Genomic DNA, 25,617 nt, shown 5'->3' on the forward strand with positions numbered 1-25,617 from the left:
GGTGGGACTCTCTGGCCTGCTGCCCCAGGGCTCTAGGAGGTGGGGTGGGACTCTCTGGCCTGCTGCCCCAGGGCTCTAGGAGGTGGGGTGGGACTCTCTGGCCTGCTGCCCCAGGGCTCTAGGAGGTGGGGTGGGACTCTCTGGCCTGCTGCCCCCAGGTGGGGGGGGGGGGGTCTTACCTGCCGTTGTCGCGCCCCACACCCCACACGCGGATGTTCACGATGGGCTGGGAGTGCAGCAGGGTCTGGCCCAGCGGGTCAATCAGGTTCAGGGTCTCATTCTCCAGAACCAGCAACATGTCCTTCCCCTAAACCCACACACACACACACACACACACACACACACACACACACACACGTACGTATGGACACGCATGCACGCACGCATGCACACGCATGCGCACACACACACACACGCACACACACACACACACACACGTATGGACACGCACGCACACGCACGCGCACACACACACACACAAACAGACACACGCACACACACACACAGGCACGCACACACACAAACAGACAGACAGACACACACACACACACACACACGCACGCACGCACACAAATATATGCAGAAACGTACAAATGCACAGACACATATGAACATACATACACACACACACACACACACAAAACAAATAACAAACACGTGTCATTACCTGCAACAGCACACACATTACACATTTTATCATTCACCATCCGAGCCCAACCTCATCCTCCTCCTCCTCCTCCCACCCTGCCCTGCCTGATAGCAGGCAAAACAGCCCTCACTTTCCACACCGTAAACACACAGCACGCCCCAGCAACCAATCAGAAACCAGAGCAACCAATGTCACTGTGACCTCATGATGAAAACGACCTCACGGGCGTCAGGATGCATAAATCTCCCCGCTGCCTGTAAAACTCAACACACACTCCCACTCTCCCGCGCCATAACGGAGAAGAGTTCGGCCCATTTTAAATTTAGGTAGGGGTGCACCAATCGTTCGGCCGTGGGTCGGAACCGGCCGCTTTTCGCTCCATAACACGCGATCGGTGACCGGCAGGTTTGTTTTTATTTAGGCCGATCAGTATTCCGGTTTTATGATGTAAGAAATGAGAGCAGAGTCCTTGCGCACGCCGCGCTGGAATGCTGCGGCTAGGCTATGTCTTTCCCCAAATGTCAGCCGACTGGAAACGATACAAAGTGTGCGAAGCGGACATTAAAAGGTCTGTTTTGTTAACCTGGGTCTTATTTTCGTAATATTTTTCATCAATCCGACCGGTTCTGATAGCAATTTACGTAACTGCTTCATTGCCAAGTTTTGGCATTTTAGACTTTTTCCCCCCCCCCCCATGCCAGTAGCTTCACGGTGGTGTCTATGGGGCATATAAAGAAAGGCTACAGGCTCAATGTGCCTTCAGCAAGTCCGGTTTATCTAAACCTGTCGTTGGGAAGTGAAAATGAATGTGAATGCTGAAATTTGAACTTGCAGAATTGACTACACTAAACTACACTATTCTGAGCACACAAATTTCATTCAGCTCTTTGTCTTTGTGTATTCCGGGTCAAATAAATATAGTCGGCCATTTAAAAAAAAATCGGAATCGGCTGATTTGGCTTTAAGCAAATCAGCGACTGGAATCGGCCATAAAGGTTCACGAGCGGTGTGCCCCTACAGTAAAGCATTTACGGGCTCTTAACCGTTCAGTTACAGGACTAACACGGCTGCCACTGCAGGACTGAACACAAGCCGTCTCACAGTGAGGGGGATATAAGTGCAGCAGACCAGGCCACACGGCCTACCCTGCTGAACCTGATCCAGCACAGCAGCCAATGAAGGCCCAGCGAACAAATTCAACAGTCCTTCCATCAGTCTGGAGCAGGGGTCGTCAACGTGTCCGTACACGGACAAACGTGTCCGTGGCAAGACTTGTCTGTGTCCGTGGAAAAAAAAGAAAGAAAAAAATTGATTGGGGAAAAAAAGTTTACTTTTTTCCCATGATAATATACATTGCAATCTGTTTAAGAACAGCGAGGAGTACAATGAAGTGAGCAAACTTGCAATACTCCTGCTCACATTAAGCCCAGATACCTGCAGCTGTGAGCGCGGTTTCAGTCATATGAACGCTATTAAATCCCAAACACGAAATGCCGCATTGATGCCTGTTTCAGGATTGCCACCTGCCCATATACAACGGCTGACTTTCCAGTCTCCAAGTTTTCATCATAACAAGGTAGGGCACTGTTTTTTTTAATGTTAGAAATACTATCATCATAAATTGTGTAGCATATTAAAATATGTACTATGGCACATTGTGAGGTCTCGCATGCAATTGTGTGTTTCTGGTGATATTTGACCACTTCAAGTTTTGTATGTCCGTGGTAAAAATCGCATTTTGACCAAAAAGTCCGTCACAAGCCGACATGGTGATGACCTCTGGTAAGAACACTCCAACCGCATATTTGTGACCTCGCAAATGAATACAGCGCCATACAGAAATTAAGGGGTCCAAGCATCAGGTCAAGTGCAGGCACACACAAAGCCATTTCATATGTTTTTATGACTAGAAATTTGCATAGTTAATAGTTAAATAGTGTCACTCCCCCGATTAAACAAGTATTTGTCAGATTAAACCTAACAGACAGCCCCACCGAGGAGTTCATCAGCCCTCAGCAAAGACAGATAAAGGACTGTTGAGACAGGGTTGGCCAATCGTAGTAAAACCCGAAGCACTTATCATCGTTATCATTCAGCTCATGTAAACCAGTGGTTCCCAAACTCAGCCCAGGCCCTAGCAACCCCCCCCCCCCCCCCCCCCCCCCCCCCCGTGAACGCTGGTTTTTATTCCACCCATAATCGCAACACCCAGAATTTTAACAGGCGGTTCATTCTTCTCAACCTGCTTATTTGGGGGATTATTTACCCTCTTAAACCACATCATGTCAAAATAGCTATGCAAGCCATGAATAATTAAAGTCCCATGGATTCACATGGGTGCTTATTGCGCCATTTTGCTAACAAATAAACGGGGGTCATTTTTAACTGATCAAATTTAAGACTGAGGTGAATCAGTAGGCTCCTAATTGGTGAAAGTGTGGACACCTGGCCACTACTCAAAGACAACGCAAATGATAATGAGCCAAGCCTGCATTGTGTTGATCAGTTTAAGAGGAAAAATTATGAAAGAACTTAAACACATGTTCAACAATTATCAAGCATAGTCTTTAATTTGATCTATTTAAGAATCTAATTCAGAAAAATTAACAGCTTGTTCAAATTCTGGGACTGAAACTGTGGTTGGAACGAAAGCCAGCATAGAGTGGGGGGGCCCTAGGACCAAGTTCGAGAAGCACTGATGCAAACAACTAGGAATGTGAGCAGAGTTACCTCTCAGCTCATTTAGACCACCTTATCACCATAATCATCTTTCTTAAAAACATACTCAGGACTCAGTTAGCATTTTAGCATCATAGAATTGTAATGAAAACAGTTGATTTTCAACTGCCTGAAATATTAATTAATTGAAGTTCACTACAAGTATTGTAATTTAACCACTGTGAATATTTCAGACTAGAACACGTAGTAGCAATACCTGCTCACCACAAGCATCCAAACATGCTACCCACACCACCACCGGCCTGTACTTTGACAACCAGTCAAACCGTGAATAACTCTTTCATATAAAGTTTGTTTTATTGATTCAATTCCAAAATATTTTAACTTTTTAAAACTTTCACCCTCAGAAAACTTTATCCATCATTGACCCAAGTAGGTTCTGTGCTCAACCGAAGAACCGAAAATTCATTTCCAAACACAAACTTCTGTGTACTCTTTTCACATGCTCTGCTGTGCACACTCACCAATACATACAATAATAATACATAACAATTTTTCCCCCTGAAAACTTAATCCGTCAGTCACCCAAATATGAACAGAAAGAAATACGTATCAGAAAAAGAGAAAATAAATTTCCAAAGCTTTTTAAACACAAACTTGTGTGCATACTCCTAGACACATACCATAATATCCCATGGTACACAAACTCTGAAACACAAACTCACAGCTTGGCAATGTGCAATACTTACATTTAATAACCTCAACTTCCCGTCATGAATAGCTGTTTCAAAGACGGGACTAAAATACTAAAATACTTTGTTTCAGCTATTCAAAACATGAAGGGCAAATGAAACGCAATAAAGTAGCCTAAGATGCGACAAATATGATATTATCGCAATTCTGAACAAGGCACAATTGTTCAGCGAAACCACAAACCAGGATTAAAGCATTAAAAGGTGATAAGCTCATTTCAGCAAGAAAATAAATTTTACATATCATACCGGTTGAATTTTGGCTGCTTTGCTTAGGGAACAGACTGTGTAGTCTTCCCCGGGAATAAGACGGCTGCAGTGTTCTGTCAGACATTTTTTGAGATATTTATAACTACTAACTGTAGTTCAGCAGTCGTAATCATTGATGAAATAATTGTGTAAGATTCTAAAAACATCCGAGAGGCAGTTCAGAGTGATGTTTTATACATATGGCACTGCCCACAGCTATTTTTAACATTGTGATTATACTCTCATTCTGAAGTCATGCTTATTTCAATTAAAGGACTGTGTTTTGCCATTAGTAATTGACAGGGCCCCTGGGGGGGGGGGGGGGGGTGGGGGGGGTAACTGTGCATATAGTCCCGGGCCCGGGAGGAGTGGGAGGTAAATATTATTGTCCCGTGTATAAGATAATAATATAATTCTGTCCCAAGCAGCCTTGTTAATGAATGCCATCACCTCTTTCCCCTATTACCTATCAGTCTTTCATTTATATATATTTTTTAGCACACCGCTGAATTTGCTTCTGAGATGACAATAATCACAATACAATGCAGAACTGTTCCTGCCTCTCGCCCAGTGCATTCTGGGATAGGCTGGAGAACTTCCCGCGACCCTGACCGGGAGTAAGTGGGTATAGATAATGGATGGACTGATGGAGAACAGAATGCAAATGAGAGAGCCCTTACTGAAATAACAGACCAGAGGAAAGTATAAAATGAACTGCGAGATGACGCTCCCTCATGTCTGACTGGAGGTTCCACAGGTGAGCATTACCTGACTTTTCATGTTTTAAAATTTTTATTAACTTTTAAAGGGTGAGGAAAATATTTTACTAATAACCACTGTGCATTCTGTGATGCTCTTTAGAAGTACCCTCAAAAAAGGCTACACATTTCAAGTACATATTGAAGTAAATTTTGTCTGCAACTGCAAAATCATGGCTAACATTCCAGTGTATACCCAGCCTAAGTAGGATGTATATTTTATATTCAGTGTATGTGCAGTGTATGCAGTGCCCTGGGATCGAGCCAACAACCTTTGCATTGTCAGCACCAATGATCCTCCAACTGAGCCATAGGACTGCTGTATTTTGAATGTTTACAAACCGAGAGAGAAGAGCGAGTGACCGAGAGAGAGAGAGATAGAAAACGCGTGCAGAGAACGCAAGCAGCACCGGCCATGATGACCTCATCCATGACATCAGCGCTTGCGATCAGCGTCCTGCTGCAAGTCGTTCGTCAGACCTGCGCTCAAGACCCCACAAGAATATTTCTCATCCTGGACAACAACGATTTTGACCAGCAATATAAGCCGGTCTTGAAAGGTCTCACTAATCCACCTACTGAACTAAGGCACGACGGGGTACGCTTTTCAAAAAGCATACCTCCAAAGGTTAAAGAGGCGGGGCATAAAATTCTGTATATTAGTGCAAGGTTTAGTGAGGATGAAAATGGTGAGAAACTGACCTGGGGAGCAGGTAAAACTGCAGAGGACCTAGCTACAATAGTCAGTGAAATTTTCTCTGGGAGTCAAGAGCTCTTTGTCACGGTCGTGTTCCCTGAAAAATGTTTAAAGTCTATCTGGGGTTACGAGTTTGTTGCAACGTTTGAGGCAAAGGTTCAAGAGTCAAACAGAAATATTGGTATTGGAATCCCAAGAGTAAAAATCAATTTATTTGTCAATCAAAAAATGAAAAATATAACAGGTGAAATAAACGAGACTTCTGTTTCAAATCCTATATGGGCTAAAACCACGAACAGTATTTTCTTTAAACTTGAAGGGAACGAGTTGGCACTGTTCTCATCTAAAGAAAACTTGTGGATTCAAAAGCCAGATGGACGTTTTGATTCCGTTTTCAAAGGGTTGCAAAAAATGAAAATTCAGGAAGCTGAAAGCGTTATAGTTGTCATAAAAGCTGACTGTGGTAACAAGTACAGCGGAGATGATGTTACTGACGCAGTGCACAGTATTTTGGGGACAAAGGGGCACGAACATCAGCGGATTAGAATTGAGCTGAGATGTTTGCCTGAGAACCATCAAGAACAGCAGCTGTCAAATACCCTAATTGATCAACTAAAAAACAAGCTCAATAGGCCATCAATCTATGGAAAGAGACCCAGTGTTGTTATACACATAGCCACCAAGGACTGGGCACTTGATGTGAAAAGAAAATTAAATGTGGGACACAGCACATATTTATATGCAATATTTGAGGGGGAAAAACTGAAAATAGATGATGCAGAAAACGAAATAGTGAAAACATCAATCAAATCAGCTGAAGAAGTTTCATTACAGGTCAATTGCCATAGTAATTTTGAAATGAAAGGGTCAAGAAAAGTAATCTGTGGTCTGCTCCCTACTGAATTGGCACAGTCAGTAAAAGACCTCTTCTCGGGTATTGATGGTTCAGTCCTGGATAAGAAACGAATTGAACTGATATTGTATGCCTGTAATTCTGGTACCACAATAGGTAAAAAATATGTTGAAGCATTTTTGGATGAACTGATGGATCTATATGCGGAACCCATTATTGATGAAGTTATATCCTTTGCTGCATGGACTACACAACTAATATCTGGAAGTCAATTTACTGTACCCCTGCAGTCAAAATTCGATGCAGAATATATCCTTAATAAAAAGAATAAAAAGGAACTGAAGTCTATAAGACACAATATTAACATTTGGCAGCCGAATCATGTACAGTATGCCCATGAGCACAACATATACGGCAGGTTCACTATTCGGACCACAAGGCAGGGCAAAAAATACATGACATTTCCTGTCCTCCCAGCTACAGAATATGAGGTCTACAAATTAAACATTCATAGAAGCAAGATTATTGACCTTGTTAGGGGCCTCACTTGTGGGATCAAACGTCGGCTTTGTAGCTGCTGGGGAGGATCGCAGTAGAAAGTAGAGAATATGATCAATTTAGCCCAAGTAGAAAATTCGGTAAATTTAGCTCATCTGACTTTGATTGAGAAACCACACCAGAAACCTATGAATACAATAAAAGAGTGGAACGATATACTGGGATTGACTGTCTTTGTAAAATGGCAGATGTTCCATTGTCAGTCTGGGGTTCTATTGTGATGTCATGGTTCTACGGTGATGTCATCCCTTTGACACAGTGTGAGTGTGCTTCAGCTTTGACCGATTTATGCCTATTTGTTTTCTCAAATCTATATACTTATTCATTCAAGTTCTGCTGAGCTGATGTTTCTTCTTAAGGCATCGAATAAAAAACTGAAAGAAAACTTGAGCAGTTTGATTTGGGAATCACATACATGAGCCTCATTGATATTTTTCTACAAATCACTTAAAGGATTTATTTCTGAACCATGACAATGCAGTTCAGTAGTCGTACAGAGGGTAGTCTTTGGGAAGTCAATTTGATGGACAAATCTGTCAAAAGTTATGCAATTTTCTGTTTTAAGGAATATCCATACAGTTAATGGTCAGAATAAGATGCCTATTTTTTCTATTGATAAATAAATGGTTAGATAGGAAACTTGCCATACATATCCATGTTAAATAAAAATAAATACACCATTCAACTGTAGCGGAAGTGATGCAAACCCAGAGAGCTACCATTATTGTACTAGATGAGGTGTCAGTCAGACACTGGCAGATCAAATCAAATACCCAGAGCAATATGCCACTTCCAAGTACAATTAAAACAAAATCTGGGTTACTTAAAGTAATAATCTCGAAGATTTTCATTAAAATAAATGTCTGTTCAGTCACTATCTATCGCCGAATTAGGTAACACAATGGTGATTGAGCCTATTACTATATTAATTTATATTAATGTCATTATAATAATTTATGATTAACTGGGTGTCTGTGGCGACATTCCCGGGAAAAAATCACAAGCGGCGCATAGTTAGTGACGCGTTTTCCATCACCCATCAGTGGTTGGTCCACCAGAGAGGGTAGGCGGAGCTAACGCAACAGGCTCGCTCTTCAACTCACTTGTGTGTGAGCGGCGTACTGCTTTTTCCGGTGTCTGCTACAATAACAGAGGGGGGGGGGTCGTTATGGAACCCTAAAAAGTTCTTGTGTAACATGAGAGATCATATTATTTGTTGATGTAGATTTCGTATTACATTTGATGACATTTTAACGTTACTAAATTACATAGCTATTTGCACAGCTAACGCTAGCTACCGGACCCTGTCAAGAAAGGCAACATTAGTTTAGACAACGTTGCGCACAGTATCCATCTCTCATATCAGGTAACGTTGCGTTAGCTAGCTAGCTAATGTAATTAACACAATCTAATGTCAGCTAAAAATTAGAAAAAACGCTAGCTAACGCTACCGACCGGTACCGACCTCTCAAAACGTCTGTCGAATGCAATGCTACCTTGTTGCAACGTTGTCATAAAATTTTTCCCGACCGTGAAAACTGCCTGACTTGTTTACATTTTGGACAGATGTGGCTCCTGAGTAAATCTATCGTTGTTTCCGTTGCAGCACTTTAGACACAAGCAATATCGAAAAAATCCTGAAATTTACACTTACAGTGAAGAGTGCCTGACCCTCAACCGTAGTGTTTGTTCCCCAAAGATGGTATTTCTAGATATAGCCTAATTTTGCCGCTGTGTTAACACATTTCTACGGTTGCCGGTCAGGCACTCTTCACCAGGGGGTCATCAACGTGTCCGTACACGCACAAACGTGTCCGTGGCAAGACTTGTCTGTGTCCGTGGCAAAAAAAAAAGAAAAAAAATTGATTGGGGAAAAAAAGTTTACTTTTTTCCCATGATAATATACATTGCAATCTGTTTAAGAACAGCGAGGAGTACAATGAAGTGAGCAAACTTGCAATACTCCTGCTCACATTAAGCCCAGATACCTGCAGCTGTGAGCGCGGTTTCAGTCTTATGAACATTATTAAATCTCAAACACGAAATGCCGCATTGATGCCTGTTTTAGGATTGCCACCTGCCCATATACAACGGCTGACTTTCCGGTCTCCCAAGTTTTCATCATAACAAGGTAGGGCACTGTTTTTTTAAATGTTAGAAATACTATCATCAAAAATTGTGTAGCATATTAAAATATGTACTATGGCACATTGTGAGGTCTAGCATGCAATTGTGTGTTTCTGGTGATATTTGACCACTTCAAGTTTTGTATGTCCGTGGTGAAAATTGCATTTTGACCAAAAACAACATTAACTCAACCAAGGTTAACAGGTAAAACCAACAGTTACTGAAAAACACTGATTCCCTAAGGTGAAATGGTCTGATCTCATACTAATATAAGATCTGATGCAGTATATGGATGCATAATAAATCTGAAAAGAGCTTTAACTGAGAATTCCATTTAAATCAGCATGTCTGCCATCCCCCATTTTCCAGAACCGTAACACCAAATGGCGATTCAGAATCTGAAACGCGCTGATGGCAGGCTTCCTCTGGGAGGGGGAATATGAGAGAGCTCCAGCCCTCTCCAGTGTCAGCGGTGATTATCACTGGGCTGCTAAGTTATTCAGATTGCAGGGGAATGTTTCTGCCACCTGCGTTTGTGCAGTCGACAGCAGAAACGCATTCCGAGCTCTGCCCTGACAGAGAACATCTGCTGCCGCTGCGCTGAGGCTGCTGGGAAAACAGAGCGAGAGCTGCCCCCCCGCCCCCCGCCACAGGCGCCCGCAAGAGCGCGGCGGACAGAGGCGGGGCCACGATTAACCCCGCCCCCTAATGCCTCCCCGCCACGACTGAGCCCGTCCCCTCACCCCGCCCCACTCTCGCCCCTGATGCCCCCCCTCACCTTGCCCCCCCACCCCCACGCCCCACCCCACTCTCACCCCTGATGCCCCCCCTCACCTTGCCCCCCCACCCCCACGCCCCACCCCACTCTCGCCCCTGATGCCCCCCCTCACCTTGCCCCCCCACCCCCACGCCCACGCCCCACCCCAATCTCGCCCCTGATGCCCCCCCTCACCTTGCCCCCTCACGCCCTCGCCCCACCCCCTCACCTCGCCCCAGATCCCCGCAGTCGTGCAGGTTCTGCTTGTGATAGGACAGCTGGCGAAGCCCCGCCCCCTCACGCCCTCGCCCCACCCCCTCACCTCGCCCCAGATCCCCGCAGTCGTGCATTTTCTGCTTGTGATAGGACAGCTGGCGAAACCCCGCCCCCTCACCCCCTCGCCCCGCCCCCTCACCTCGCCCCAGATGCCCGCAGAGTCGTGCAGGTTCTGCTTGTGATAGGACAGCTGGAGAAACCCCGCCCCCTCACCCCCTCGCCCCGCCCCCTCACCTCGCCCCAGATGCCTGCAGAGTCGTGCAGGTTCTGCTTGTGATAGGACAGCTGGCGAAACCCCGCCCCCTCACCCCCTCGCCCCGCCCCCTCACCTCGCCCCAGATGCCCGCAGAGTCGTGCAGGTTCTGCTTGTGATAGGACAGCTGGCGAAACCCCGCCCCCTCACCCCCTCGCCCCGCCCCCTCACCTCGCCCCAGATGCCCGCAGAGTCGTGCAGGTTCTGCTTGTGATAGGACAGCTGGCGGATGCAGTTGTTGACGGCGACGCTGCTCCTCCCCGGCGCCATTTCCTCCTCGGACATCTCCACCCAGCCCAGGGAGCGCACGGCGAAGCACTGCTGTGGGACGGGGACGGGGGGGGGGGGGCACCGGGATGGGGGCACCGCGGCAGGACAGGGTGGGGGAGGGATGGGGTGGGACGGGGGGGGGTGCAGACAAACACAGACAGTCACTGGAGGGTAGAGGGGAGCCAGGCCAGCAGGCAGACACTGTCCAGAGCTTACACTCAGGAAACACACTGAGCCCCTCAGAAAGGTCAACAATAAATTCTACTGTGTGTGTGTGTGTGTGTGTGTGTGTCTGTGTGAGTGTGAGTGAGTGTGTGTGCCTGTGCGTGTGTGTGCACATGTGCGTGTCAGAGTGAGTGTGTTTATATGTGTGTTGTTTGTGTGTGTGTCTGTGTGTGTGTGTATGCATGAGAGTGCATGTGTGTGTATGCGAGTGTGTGTGTGCGTGACTGTGTGTGCGTGTGCGTGTGTGCGTGCGAGACTACTTCAAAAATCTGTATAATTTTTGGGGAGGGGAGGGACAGGCCTGCGGGCGTGGCCGTGCGTGAGCCGGGGGGGTGTGTGGGAGGGAGGTGGGGCGCCTCTCCACGGTACCTTGGCCTCCAGGTCAGCGCTGAAAGGGCTCTGCTTCTCCTCATCCTCCGACAGAGAACAGCTGCGTGAGGGAGCGGGAGAGGAGGAGAGAAACAGGGAGTGGGAGAGGAGGAGAGAGGAGGAGGAGAGAGGGGGGGAAGAGGAGGAGAGAGAAGACAGAGAAAGTGAGGGGGGGAGGAGGAGAGAGAGGAGGAGGGGGGAGGAGGAGAGAAGGGGAGGGTGGAGGAGAAAGAAAGGGAGTGGGAGAGGAGGAGAGAGGAGGAGGGGGAGAAGAGGAGGAGAGAGAGAAGACAGAGAAAGTGAGGGGGGGAGGAGAGAGAAAGGGAGGGTGGAGGTGAGAAAAAGGGAGTGGGAGAGGAGAAGAGAGAAAGGGGGGGGGGGGGGAGGTGACGGAGAGCCAGTTTTAATTGCCAATTACGGTTTACGTGTCGGTCAGCAGTTTGACTGTGAAACAGTGCAGTAATCTCTCAGCCAGGCAGCAGATACGCTAAAGACAGCCGTGGCTCTCCCAGTGCAGAGAGGAACTGAAGCCCAAACGTGATAAAGCCACACTAACCGCCGATCAAACCCGCAACACCCTCCCACACCTGCCCCAAAACGCCCAAACGTGATAAAGCCACACTAACCCCCGATCAAACCCGCAACACCCTCCCACGCCTGCCCCAAAACGCCCAAACGTGATAAAGCCATACTAACCCCCGATCAAACCCGCAACACCACCCTCCCACGCCTGCCCCAAAATGGCCAAACGTGATAAAGCCATACTAACCCCCGATCAAACCCGCAACACCCTCCCACGCCTGCCCCAAAATGGCCAAACGTGATAAAGCCATACTAACCCCCGATCAAACCCGCAACACCCTCCCACGCCTGCCCCAAAATGCCCAAACGTGATAAAGCCATATTAACCCCCGATCAAACCCGCAACACCACCCTCCCACGCCTGCCCCAAAACGCCCAAACGTGATAAAGCCATACTAACCCTCGATCAAACCCGCAACACCCCCCCCCACGCCTGCCCCAAAACGCCCAAACGTGATAAAGCCATACTAACCCCCGATCAAACCCGCAACACCACCCTCCCACGCCTGCCCCAAAACACCCAAACGTGATAAAGCCATACTAACCCCCGATCAAACCCGCAACACCCCCCTCCCACGCCTGCCCCAAAACGCCCAAACGTGATAAAGCCATACTAACCCCCGATCAAACCCGCAACACCCTCCCACGCCTGCCCCAAAATGCCCAAACGTGATAAAGCCATACTAACCCCCGATCAAACCCGCAACACCACCCTCCCACACCTGCCCCAAAACGCCCAAACGTGATAAAGCCATACTAACCCCCGATCAAACCCGCAACACCACCCTCCCATGCCTGCCCCAAAACGCCCAAACGTGATAAAGCCATACTAACCCCCGATCAAACCCGCAACACCACCCTCCCACGCCCGCCCCAAAACGCTGTGTCTTTCTGAACCGGTACTCTGGGTCTCATAAGCCATCTGCGTAACAGTTTACACTGCCATAAACATGCAGCTCTTGTTTCAGACGCTCAAACGCACCGCTGAGCCGAGCAGATATTTTCCTTTTATTATAACGTGCCATATTCATGCCAAATAAAACACTGTAACTAAAGATTAGCTCCAAAAGCTGGAAAAATATCAGTCAGTATACTGAAGGGCTTTAAGTGAGAGACATTGAGGAAAGGGGGATTTTTAGCCTTTTTCTTCAACAAGAACTGCTTTTTTAAGAAGTCCTTTAAATAACGTAATATGTTTTATTCGTGGTCAATGCATAATGTAAGATCAGAGGGAAAGGATCCCCTCCACGTCTCCTCTTCTGTACTTGGTGCCGGAGGTGCAGAAGTCCTCTGTGAACAAACCGCCGCTCGCAATTGGCTGGAGGCGGGACGTTAGGCTCCGCCCAGCAGCGCTCAGCGCAGCGTACGGGCATGCCCCGCCCCTCACCTGAGGTTGATGGACGCGTAGCGCAGGGTGGCCCCCTCAAACTCCTTCAGGCTCTGGTCCGACACCACGTCCCCCTCCTGAGAAACGGACAAAGGGTCAAGGGTCAAAGGTCGAAGGATTTAAAACACTGGTCGCAGCTACATTCTGAAAGCAGAGATTCAGAAGATGGCAGCTTTATTAAGCTAACCGAGTGTCCTTCCTGCCAGCACAGTCAGCTCAGGGATCTCACACTACAGTCCTGATGATGGGGCCACAGTGTCTGCTGCTTTTCGGTCTGTTTCAGTGCTTAGGTCCTCAAATTAAGTCACTGACTGGCTACAGTCCACATACCTCACTGCTGAGGTCTAAAATGGCTCCTGGTTGAGAGGAAACCACAAGACCCAGCAGCCACTGCAGCCCTCCAGGCCTGCGGTTTGAGATGCCTGATCTGTTCCGACTGTTCTCATTAGAGAGAGACGGTTTAAAACGCTTAAAACTGCGGCTCTAAACTGCCGCTAATGTGGCACTGGGTCTGCAATGCCAGTCAGCATTTCCACGATTACAGCATTATGATTAAAAATGAAAATAAGCAAAACAAACCCACACACCGGGTTCCTCAAAGGTTCAGGAATGAGTCATTCCCAGTTTAAATTCTAAAAGGGTGCTGGGATTTGGGTCCGATCGGTTAGCTTTACATACACAGTTGTTTCCAATAAGCATTGCAGTCGTAGACAAGTTTGTATCGTTTCCATCAAATTTGTTTCAGCCTGTGAAATTTTGAAGAGCCACAGATGTAACAGGATAAAAGTTTTATTGACTGATCCCACGGCCCACCGTAAATCCAGCCAATTTATTCCATGCACTCAGAAGGCAACGCGTGAAGAAGTGCTCTGCAGTGTGAGCACAAAATGTACTTTCTAATTTCAACCTCAATCCCCTAAGTTCTGTTCACACAACTCGATATGAAAGTTCAAACATGCCCAACACTAATTATCTAATGTAGGTTCAGCGAGTGCTGGATCCTTAGCTTAACAAAAGGTACATTCCGGTGGGAATGAGACTCGGGTCAGCTCGCGGTCGGGTCTTTGAGTTTTTAACGCCGTGGACGCATCACGCACGCGGTGGAAGGCTCGTCTGCCAAAACGCGCCCGAGCCAATAAAAATTTAAAGCCCTGACCGCGAGAGCTGTCCTTCTCACTGCAGCGATCAGACGACTTCACATGAAATATCTCCGCCAGTCTCCTAGAATACAAATGCTTCAGATCTCCTCCCAAGGCTCCTGTAAAAGCACGCTATGCAGGATTTTAAGCCTTGCTGTGGTCCTGCGGTTGCAATTAAAGACGTCTCCTCCTCTGTCCTCGACCACACCCATTCACCTACGTTTTTTATATTTTAAATCTGTTTTCTGCCGTTTTTAGTTTTATATCTCCATTTTTACAGCTGCTGTCATCATCAGGAAAAGAAATTCCGATGTTGACTGGTTTTTGAACGAGCCCTGTCGGCTTGTCGTCTTGCTTCGCTGTACTTGTGCTTCTTCACCTCCGCCACTGCAGTAGTTAGCTAGCTAGCTGCAAACGCTCTGCTGAAACCTGATCCCGCCCCAGCCCCGAAACGTCCCGAACACATTTTAGACGACAAGAAATACAAACAGCAGAGCATGGCAAATGTGCAGGGACAGAGAAAAGACAGAGCTTGCCAGTGCATTGTAGATATGACTGAGCATGGTTATTTTATAATATTTTCAAAGTAATGTAAAAATCCTGCATAGTATGTCTTTAATCGAGATAACTAGAAATTAAGCCCTGTAACTGAGTGTTCTTTATTCTTCTTCTTATTCCAACTTTGGCAATAGCAAACCTGGAACTAGTACTCTTCCATCCTTTCCTAGAACTCTAGAACCGTGTTATAATACGGTAACACTGAAATTCACAATTCAGTTTCATGTTCAGAATGTGTCATCATAACATAGCGCTGTATAACCTGTATAAGGGAGGTACGCTCTGCTTTGACTCAGGGTTTTTGCTTTCTAAATCCGAGGCTGCTGATTGCTGAAAGAGGTGAAGTTATCAGTAACTCCAGTGAATGTTTTAGGCTGTCTGAAAAGCTGGCTCAGCACTAAGCCCCAGCTCACTGCCATGGGAACATGGAAATTCTAGGAAACTGATTTGCCAGGGTCAACTCAGATGGCCTTTCACACCACAATATTTGTTGGAACAAGACAGGCCACTTCCATGAGCTCAGAGGTATTCAGACAGGTGGACAGAAATACAGACTGACGGATGTTCAGACAGGCCGCACAATACCACAGGCACAAACAGTCAAATACAGAACTTAAAGAGCAGAGCACATCTCATGTTCATCCAATCCTTCACACTGCTGAATGTATTTCAAGTAGAAGAGACTAAGGGACTGAACACTGTCACTTTGTGTTTATGGCTGTGCTCACACTTGACTTAACAAAATACCAAAAAATACTTTTAAATACCTAACTGCATCTCTGAAAAGGAAGAGAAAGAAGAAGAGGAAGAAGAAGAATAAGGAGAAGAAGAAGTATTAGTAGTAGTTCTTCACCTATCCAAACAATAATAATAAACTCAGGAACCCCCCAAACCCAACCAACGCCCCCCCACCTGGTAGCTGACCCTCACCTGCGGCTCCTCGCTGGAGGCGGTCCCCGAGGATGCGCTGGAGGGCCTTTCGGGGGCCCCGCCCTCCAGGGGCGAGGGGGGCTCCCACTGGGTGGTGCCGGTGGGGATGTGCCAGTAGTAGGTGCCCGAGGTGTCTCGAACCCGCATCCACCCGGCAGGCAGGTCCGTGTCGGTCTCAAACGCACTGCGGTCCCAGAAGGTCTCTGATGTAAGGAGTTGGGGGGGGGGGGGGGGCAGTCGGGGGAGGTTCGGGAGGGGGGGGAGGTTTGGGATGATGGCACAGAACATAAGCCCAGACACAAAGGAAAATAAAAAAACAAATCTGTACGAATGTGCACCCAGACAGACTGAATATTCCATTTCTTCCTCTTATCAGGTAAGAACAGACTCTTGAAGGTACTCAGGAAATGCGTAAGAGTTTGGGAGGTGACAGGTTATCAAAGCCACACATTAGCACACAATCAAAGCGCTGTGTTCGCAGTGACTCAGCCCCCATTTTGTGTCAACAGCACTCCTTCGCTTCCTCCCACGACGAACAAATCATCTATGAGAGAGGCTTTTTATGAAACAAAAAACACACCGTGCCACGCGCGCCAGGTCATTCCACTCAGCCACAACCGCGACCAAATTACAGGTCAGAGCGGCTTGGGAGCATTCGACCTCTCGCAACATCGCAACATTACGACCTCTTGTTTATGGGCTGTTTGCTTGAGGATTTTGCAATGGAAAAAAAACAGATGGAAAGCAGGCAGAATCCCCATCTCTCCAGCTCTTGGCCTACAATACAACACCTAATCAAGCTTACTGCTTTAGGACCGGAGTCCTACATTTCTCAGAATTTTCCATAATTGTTTTCTTGAACATTCAGATTCAGCTGTAGGCGCCATTTCTAAAAAAAATTGGCAGGCTATAGGCTATTACTCCTATTGAAAGCACTCTGTAAAAAACAGCACTTCCCTAATGTATACAAGTATGCACCCAACAAACAGTAATGAAACGAAATGGCAGGATGCAGGTCAAGCCCATAATTGTCTATTTTTCATTTTTATTTTTTCATTCAACCTTTACTTATACAGGTTAGTCTCTTGAGATAAAACAGCTCATTTTCAACAGAGACCAGCAGCAGCTGACCCCACGTAAAGAACAAGATTAATATTGATTTACAAGCATTAATAAAACACATGTACAAAACGCATTCAGTTCTATAAACGCTCATTCAAACAGCACCCGATGGGCCCTCGCTCCTCACCCCCCCCCCCACGGCCCCGCCCGTGCTCACCTGTCTCCCCGTCGGGGGTGCTGTTCGCCGTGCTGTCCTGGGACAGCGAGGTCCAGCTGGAGTCCTCGTCGCTCAGCGTCCCGTTCCTGCTCCCGAAAAGCAGGCAGGCGCTCCTCCCTCCTCCACCTCCTCCTCCTCCTCCTCCTCCTCCACCTCCTCCACCTCCTCCTCCGCCCTCCTTACGCGACTCCCCGGTGCTCAGGGTCTCGGAGGACGAGTCCGTGTCCTTCTCCCTCGTCGCCAGGGGCAAGGCCTCGTCTTCCTCCTCCTCCTCCTCCCCCTCCTCCTCCTCCTCGTCCTCCTCGCCCTCCAGGGACACCAGGTTGTCGATGATCAGCGTCTTGTTGGCGGCGTTCCTGGCCTCCAGGTCGGAGCAGAGGAACCGCAGGGCCTTGTGGGAGGCGGTCTTCTCGCCGCGCGCGGGGCGGCGCCGCTCCACGCCGTTGCGGTTGGGGTTGCAGTCCGGGTCCCGGCCGTGGTCGGGGTTGCGGTTCTGGTCCTTGCGCAGCTGGTTCTGGCCCTCCTTGACCCACTTGGCGTTGTTGGCGGCGGGCTCCTGGGCGAGCCGGTGCCCCTGCTCGTTCTCCTGGTTCTGGGCCCGCTCCTCGTCCCGGTGCTGGTTGTCCACCAGCTGGCTGGACGCTTCGTCGCCGAGGCCGCCCATCTTTTCCGCGCGGCAGGTCAGAGGTCGGGCAAGAACAGCGGCTCTCGAGTGAAAGGGAAGAGGAAGAAGGCACGGAGGAAGAGGAGGGGACTGCTTTGGCCTCGCCTTCTAGCCCAGCTCAGCACTCACCCAGGTGCTGTAGAGAAAGCACACAGACTGAGGGTCAGTAAGAGGGGAAATGAGCTGTTCTGATTGGTCAGCTCTCCTTTGCTCACACATGCTGGCACACTACAGGGAGCGGAATGGGACAAACAAGGCAATGGTGTGACAAGCTAAACTCACAGTGTTCATTAGCGCTTAAATAAAAACTTCCCCATGTGCAATACAAAATGAGAAATGGGAAAAAATGCGGAGCTGTTCTCTTACATATTTAAAATAACTAAAGTTCAGCAGAAAGGTCATTACAGCAAAATAATAATAATAATAATGTGCTTCAGCCTGCCCTCCACCCAGGTCACATAAAACACCAATTATCACCTTCTCATTCTGCATTGCAAGTCCGGCTTCAATGCACAAGGCTTTAATAAAGACTCCAGTTTTATGCACAAACAGACCCCTGGTGTTTGATGGATGAAGTGTAGCACTTTTTCTTCCTCAGCTTGTGTTTGTAGCAACTCGAAATGAATCTTAAACCAATATGCCTTAAGAGAGGCCTATTGCCACTAAGTCACTGTCACCCACACCAGTTCAGACTGATACAACAAGCGCAAAAATCTGAGCCGTCCAATAATAAGGCCTGCACACTCACTCACTGTACATCTAGGCTACAATGACCCTCATCTTCTGCCTTCATTTCATAGCAATGCGCCTGAAGCCTGTATCACAAAGCAGGATTACTGAGTTAGCTGGATTACTAGACTGAGTAAAACCTGGAACAGCTCTTTTCATCTCAGTCCGTGTTCCATATTTGGGAGTGTTTTCCGGGTTTTACTTCTGTGATCCTGCTTCGTGACAGGAGGCCCAGGTCCTTATCTGAAGCACTGCGCGTGACTTCCAGAGAACACCAGCCCACATCGGGCTACTCACGTACCCTAGAGCAAGACACATCATCCAACTCCTTTCAGCAAATACCGAGCTGTTTGGGATGAGTGCGCCAGTGCACCCACGGCACCAAAATAACTCGAATGAAATGCGCATTATTTTATTCTTAATGCCGCTTTATGCTCAGTGTGGTTTTTATTTATTTTTTTATTTTTATTCACAAACCCACCTCGTGTCAGGCCTAAAAAACATTTTTATAGGCAGACCCACAAACACAAGTTCACTGTCCTTCCAGACATTAAAGGACTTTAACTCTCCCCAGAACCCAACCTGAAGTCATGTGTGCTGCATCCACTAAAAGGTTTAAAAAGATCATGCAAAAATCAGAATTAAACTAACTCAATCAGTCACTCTTGAAATTATGTCCTCAGTGAATTTTCTGCAATACAAATTCTCTGGATCCATCAACAAAGTTCTTCCTCCTTTCTTCCATAAAACTCACTAGATGCGTAGTATGTCTTTAGCCCCAGGCAAAGCCAGGAACAGCCAGAGACTATTCCAAGCAACCTTGTTAACTCAATCATGTTTCCATAGTATGTTTCTACAGAAAAGTACCCCCCCCCCCCCTTTTTTTTATACAGTGGTATAAAATTAATTTATTTTTATTTTTTAATACACATACATTTCCTTTAAATCAATATCTTAAGTCAGATTTGCAGCCAATTCCAGGTTACATTACCATGTTAGAGAACAGTAAGGCCAACGTGTTAAAATATACAGAACACTTTTGTGTGTCTATTGATTTTAGCATAGTGCACACACGGCCTGGAAGAGATCTGGGGGCTCAGTCATGATTTGGTGAAACCAATCAGAAATATGCAATATGAAAAGAGCAATCGATACAAATCTCTGGATTTAGCAGTACATGTAGCAGTACCGCTAGATGTATGACTAAATAAAAATTATATTCTCCAAATTATATTCTCAAACACAAGACATCTAACGTTACAGCGTGAGATTGCTAAGGCCTTTGCCCGGGCAGCCGTGCCTTCCACTGTACCCCACTCGTGCCCCAGCCGGTGTTTTATCTCTTCTGTATCACACCTCAAGAAAAAGATGGACGAATTTCTACAGCCGTCTTTCGAGGGGAAATGTTCAGACGCCGGCTGACCCGTTATCCAAGCCTCTTCGTACAGCCAGGCCAGCGTTAGCCTGTTTACACACCTTGCTGTCTATCCCCTTACGTTGTAACCAGCTAGCAATGTTGGGACCATTCTAAAGCTAGGCTATAACTACCTTTCTGCCGCAGCTGGCGTTGCTAGATAGTTAGCATTAGCACCGTGCATCTCACTTCTTACCAAATCATAACACAAATCTATAGCTAGCAAACTAGTACATAGCAACGCAGACTAACATTTACCCACAAATATTGTTTTATGACGTTAACAATTCCACAGTGCTAATATTAAATACATATCTAATTCTAACCAAATTTCACATTTCACTGTCGATCTAATGAATTGTTTCGCTGTGTGGCGTTAAAGGTAGCGTTGTACCTGCTTAAAAATCTAGCTAGGCAGCATTCTGCAGTCGCTCTGGTACTAGGCGTGATGTTGATGCTGCTGACAGCCTAGGTTAACTGCGAGCGCTGCTTGATCGCTACCGATAGAACACAACGTATTACCTGAGAACTTGGGCGTTCACAATGGAAAAGCATTTAGACAATGAAATGAACATGGCAAACATAAATCGATGCATATGTGCAGGTTATACTGCGATATAACTCCTCATGTTATCGTTCGCCGTCTATCCATCCAGACTCCATCATTAGTAATCCACCTAGCTAGGTAACAAGCTACCGTTAGTTAGCATAGACAACAAACGCATTTTTATGGCAACATAAGCGGTCTGTATAGTAACAAACCAGTCATTTAGCATCTCTTGAACTCACCCTTTCGCGTTCGACTCCTGTGCGTTTTATTTTATTTGATGTTTTAATAAAACAAAATTACAAACACGGAATTTCGTCGGCCCTGGACATGGAACATGGTCAATACCTTGCAAGAGAATCGACGCTGCCAGAGTCAAACGTCACTATGGAACGTCATCCCGTAGTCAATCACGCCGCGGTGACTAGAAACATGTCAAGACTTGCTGGGCTATTTTACCGGACAATATACAGAATATACACTTTATACAATTACATCCAAGCTGCACTCTAAAAGATAATTGCAGTATATGCATACGGCATCAGATGAGACAAGGACAACATACTGATTACGATTATAATACCAGCTACAAATAATTTCACCATAAATGTTACAGATGAATTTCTCTTCATAAAGGGGTATTCATAATAGTCACGCAATAAAAAGAAACATAATCATAAACATAATTTACAATTAAGTTCCAAAATGGTTTAATGAAATGTAATACAGAACGATAAGCCTTTTGTTTTATTATTTTATACATTTTAATATAATTTTTCATACCCTTATAACATGCACGTATATGTGTATGTACTGTAGAGTGTTACCCAGTTCAGCTGTGGGAAAAACCCTCATAAGAGGCCTCTCCACTCACCCAGAAGACACAAATCAGACTAAATACCATGATTTACAATGCAAAAGATAAAAAAATAACACTTCAACACACAGGCAAGTACTGCAAATTGCTGTAAAATGTCACTAATGCTTTATGGATTGATGTTGTAATAGAAGTAACATGTTTCTGCTGTAAGTGTTCTGTGAGATCACAAGCGCATTTCATGAAGAAAGCCTGTGCTTGACGTCTTCCAGTGGGAATACAATATATGCCTTTGTAGAGCTCCGTTGTGGAATATGATGTCATCACTTGTCTAAATTAGAGTCAGAGCTCAGGGTTGTGTGGAGCGGTACTTCCCAAACTCTGTCTTTTGGATGCACTATGTATGCTGTTTTTTTGTTTGTTTTTTTGTTTGTGCCCTGCGATAGATTGGCGGCCTGTCCAGGATGTATTCCTGCCTCTCGCCCAATGCATGCTGGGACAGGTTCCAGCACCCCCCGCGACCCTACTCAGGATAAGCGGGTATAGATAATGGATGGATGGATGGATGGATGTTTGTTTTTTTGGTTTTGTCACAGATCAATTAAGGCAGTTGAAAACACGTTCCACCATCGATTAAGTTCCACCATCGTTTCTTTCCTTATTTAACACAAGAGGCCTCCGTCACTTTCCATGGATGGTTTCAGTGGCCAGGTGTCCACACTTGAAGCAATTAGGACTCAACTAGACTTTAGCAGTCTATAATTCTATCCATTAAAAACCGTAACCTCTTTCAAAAGAATAATTTGTTGGATATTTATCAAATATTCTCTCTTATTTGTCAAATGTTATGCTGTATGGATGGTGAATATGTAAAATGTACCCTTGGTGAGAGCACCTACAAAGCAATTAATACAAAATAACACAAACACATCCTTCTTAGATGTAAAGGATACTCCAGTGCACCAGTTTGCTTCCACTAGTTGGAATATCTTCCAGTAAGCAGTTTGCTTTTCTTTGTTCTAAAATAAATTCCTTTTTCAGAATTTTGGAGAGAATAAAGCTGATACATTTGCCACACTTAAAATTTTATACACATTTATTTCAGCATCCATGTTGTGATTTTAAATGTTTTCTTCACCCTTTCCATATTACAATGCCATTACTGCAGAAAGTGTTCGCTCAGTGAGTTACTCAGCGAGTCAACCAATTACTGAGCCATTTGCAGCCATGTAGCCAAGATTTCCCCCTTCTCATACAGAGAACGTCAGAGGTTTCTTTTAATTGCAGTGCAGTATAATGGGTAAGGAGCTGGTCTTGTAAGCTAAAGATCACAGGTTTGATTCCCAGTCAGGACACTGCCATTGTACCCTTGAGCAAAGTACTTAACCTGCATTGCTTCAGTATGTATATCCAGCTGTATAAATGGATGCAATGGAAATGTAAAACAGAAAAAAATTAAAAGTTGTGTAAGTCGCTCTGGATAAGAGCGTCCGCTAAATGCCTGTAATGCAATGCAAAATAGAAAGAAAAGCTTTCTTTCTGACCCTGAAATCTGATATTTGTAAAAGAGCCAGATATTGAATTGGGCTTTAAAACAGCACTTATTGCAGAAACTAAAACTAAGACAACTAATGAAGTCAGATTCTTGGTTCCCGACAGCGAGACTCCAATTAGGAAAGTGTGGGCATTGCTAAATGCAGTCCCTCTGTGTGATTGCATAACGGAAGATGATGACATTCTCTGAAACTCATTAAAGCATCTCAAAGAGTTGTCTCAGCACACCAGACAGAGAAAACGCACACCTGTCACTGTACTGGCATCGAGTCAGCAAGGTGGAATAATTATAGACTTGACAATTACTTTGTAATTACTACCTTTACGTATGTGTTGACCGCATGACGTCAACCAAGCGAACCAAGGAGATGAGGATTTTGCTCTGTCAAAACCTGCAGAGGCAGCGTACAACCCATTAAACACACTACCGACACAATCCTGGTACCTTACATAAAAATGATTGAAGTCTTTAAAATGTTTACAGTGAAAAGTATATGGAGGTTTATCCAGCTCCTCCATCCAATTTCTGGTTATCAGTGTGGAATTCAGTGACCTCAAACATCTGCACATGATTTAAAAGCACAGAGACAGGCAAAGGTTTAAAGATGATTAACGGGATGCTCAAAATAAAGGAGTAACAGAAGAATTTGTTGACTTCAGTCACTGAGAACTAAACGGCTGCACAAATTTGGACCGTGCATGAGAGCTAAAAGACAAATCAGACTCGGCACATGCGTGTGCAGGGGAGTCAAGGCTAGAATTCAGTGGCAGCCATTCCTGTCGTTAATCGTTACTGAACGCTTGCTGATGTTGGCTCACGCTCAGATGCGCTTGCAAGTAAAGAGTTCACATGGATGTGATTGCATGCAGTCCCACATGCCTGCAGGATTGCACTGAGGTGCTTTTTTTTTATAGTGGGGAAAATTCCTTTAATGAATTCTGCAAGGCATTTAGGTGTAAAATGAAAAAGGCGTACTGTTGAGAGCCAACTTCAATTATATGAAAAAGGAAAGAACTGGAGATAGCAGTGCAGTGATTCATATATATATAACGATTCAGTAAATGCCTTTTGGAAGTTCAGGATTGCAAGGCTCGTTAAAGAAAGGCTTTTCATAATATTGATTGGCATCTCTGATGGTGATAAACACTTCCCCCATACCCGAGTCTCTTGGGCCTCACATGGTTTTGATTTTTATTTACTTGTTTAGGTTCCTCAGCTCCAGAGTACTTGCACCATGCTGTGCTCAAATGGGAAAAAAAACTGCAGCCTCAAAGCACACCCTTTCCTCACTGTTTTTCAGGTCCAATTCATGAGAGATTTATGGAGTGCCAGCATGTGCAGGTTTCCGTAATGAGATAACAGGAAAGCGCTTGTGGGGCCCCGTTTTGCAATTGGATACAAACGCCTACGTTCAGACCTTTCCGAGACTTTCTCCGATGAAAAATCCCAGCAACCCCCCCTTAGAGCGGTTAAGAACGTCTACGGTGCCGAACACACGGTGCTGCTGGTGTTCTGATCATAGAAATGATTGGAATTCCATAGATTTGCCTCTTGGCTTCTGAGTAAAAGGTTGTACTCTGCACGTAATTTTGTAAATACGTGATTTAAATACAACCCCGTCACCGCGTAGCGCTTCATGCTTCACCATACAGGAATTATCGCATCGTTTCCCAAGGTCTCCAGTCAGCACACATCGAGAGAAAGGATGCCAAAGGTTGAAAATAACCCGTCTAGTATTATCTGGGGATATTTCATGAAATATGAAGTTACTGTTCAAGCAAGGACAGATGTTAGACCAGGACAGTGTTCATTGTTCTCGGCTAGAAATAGCTGTACAAACTAAGTAATTGTACCTTACTGAACCCGTGTTCAGCAGTTGTCTACGATCATGAAAATGCACTTTTTGTACGTCGCTTTGGATAAAAGCGTCTGCCAAATGAATGTAATGTAATGTAATGTAAAGGACGAAATCCAGTAACACAAATCCAAGGATATTCTAGAAATTTTTTACACATTTCAGAAAAAAGGTCACGACTTCCAGGTACATGTCATATACTGAATTTAATATCTTGAACCTATATAAAAAACCAAGACATTTTTCTCTTTTTTATATATTTATATAAATTACATACATTTGTATAAGACATGCTTTGTTTTGGCTTTCCCCCCCCCCTTGATTCAGCACAAACAAGCAAGCAGGCGGAGACAGAGAAAACAAAACAAAAACAAAAAAGGATGTAAAAAAACAGGAATAAAAGAAGAACGATGTGGGATGACCACGTCTCCAGACAGCGATGACAACTGGTCTGTCAGCGGCTGAGCTTGAACGCACCGTACAGGCCGCGCTGATCCACCACACACACTTTTCGCCCAGGCGACGAATCAGTGAATTTCCCCCAGATGCCCACAAACAGGACCGCTGCAACTCCTCCACCCCACCCCCAGGAAAAACAAAAATAAACTTCCTTTTGCCTGTGGTGAAATGTTACAATTACCAAAAGATTATTTTATTTTATTTTTTTTTTAAAAAGGATGAACATGCGA

At 45.7% G+C, this 25,617-nt stretch overlaps 1 protein-coding gene across 4 annotated transcripts in view; it reads right to left on the minus strand.

Annotated features, from left to right (window-relative positions):
- Window positions 1–21,101, minus strand: part of LOC118208832 (amyloid-beta A4 precursor protein-binding family B member 1-like) — a 36,539-nt gene extending 15,438 nt beyond the window's left edge. For 2 of the 4 annotated variants that reach the window (XM_035383752.1, XM_035383750.1), the window contains exons 1-7: window positions 20,944–21,101; window positions 17,348–18,147; window positions 16,069–16,271; window positions 13,442–13,518; window positions 11,473–11,533; window positions 10,780–10,926; window positions 180–307 (exon numbers count right to left, since the gene is read on the minus strand). In XM_035383752.1, coding sequence (XP_035239643.1) covers window positions 180–307; window positions 10,780–10,926; window positions 11,473–11,533; window positions 13,442–13,518; window positions 16,069–16,271; window positions 17,348–18,011 — 1,280 coding nt within the window. In that variant the 5' untranslated portion in view covers window positions 18,012–18,147; window positions 20,944–21,101. Of the gene's footprint in view, window positions 1–179; window positions 308–10,779; window positions 10,930–11,472; window positions 11,534–13,441; window positions 13,519–16,068; window positions 16,272–17,347; window positions 18,148–20,943 lie in introns of all 4 variants that reach the window. The other 2 variants (XM_035383751.1, XM_035383749.1) reach the window with 1 other exon arrangement.
- Between the last annotated feature and the right edge of the window lie 4,516 nt (window positions 21,102–25,617).

The sequence above is a fragment of the Anguilla anguilla genome, chromosome 12 (assembly GCF_013347855.1).
Source record: "Anguilla anguilla isolate fAngAng1 chromosome 12, fAngAng1.pri, whole genome shotgun sequence".
Lineage (NCBI taxonomy): Eukaryota > Metazoa > Chordata > Actinopteri > Anguilliformes > Anguillidae > Anguilla > Anguilla anguilla.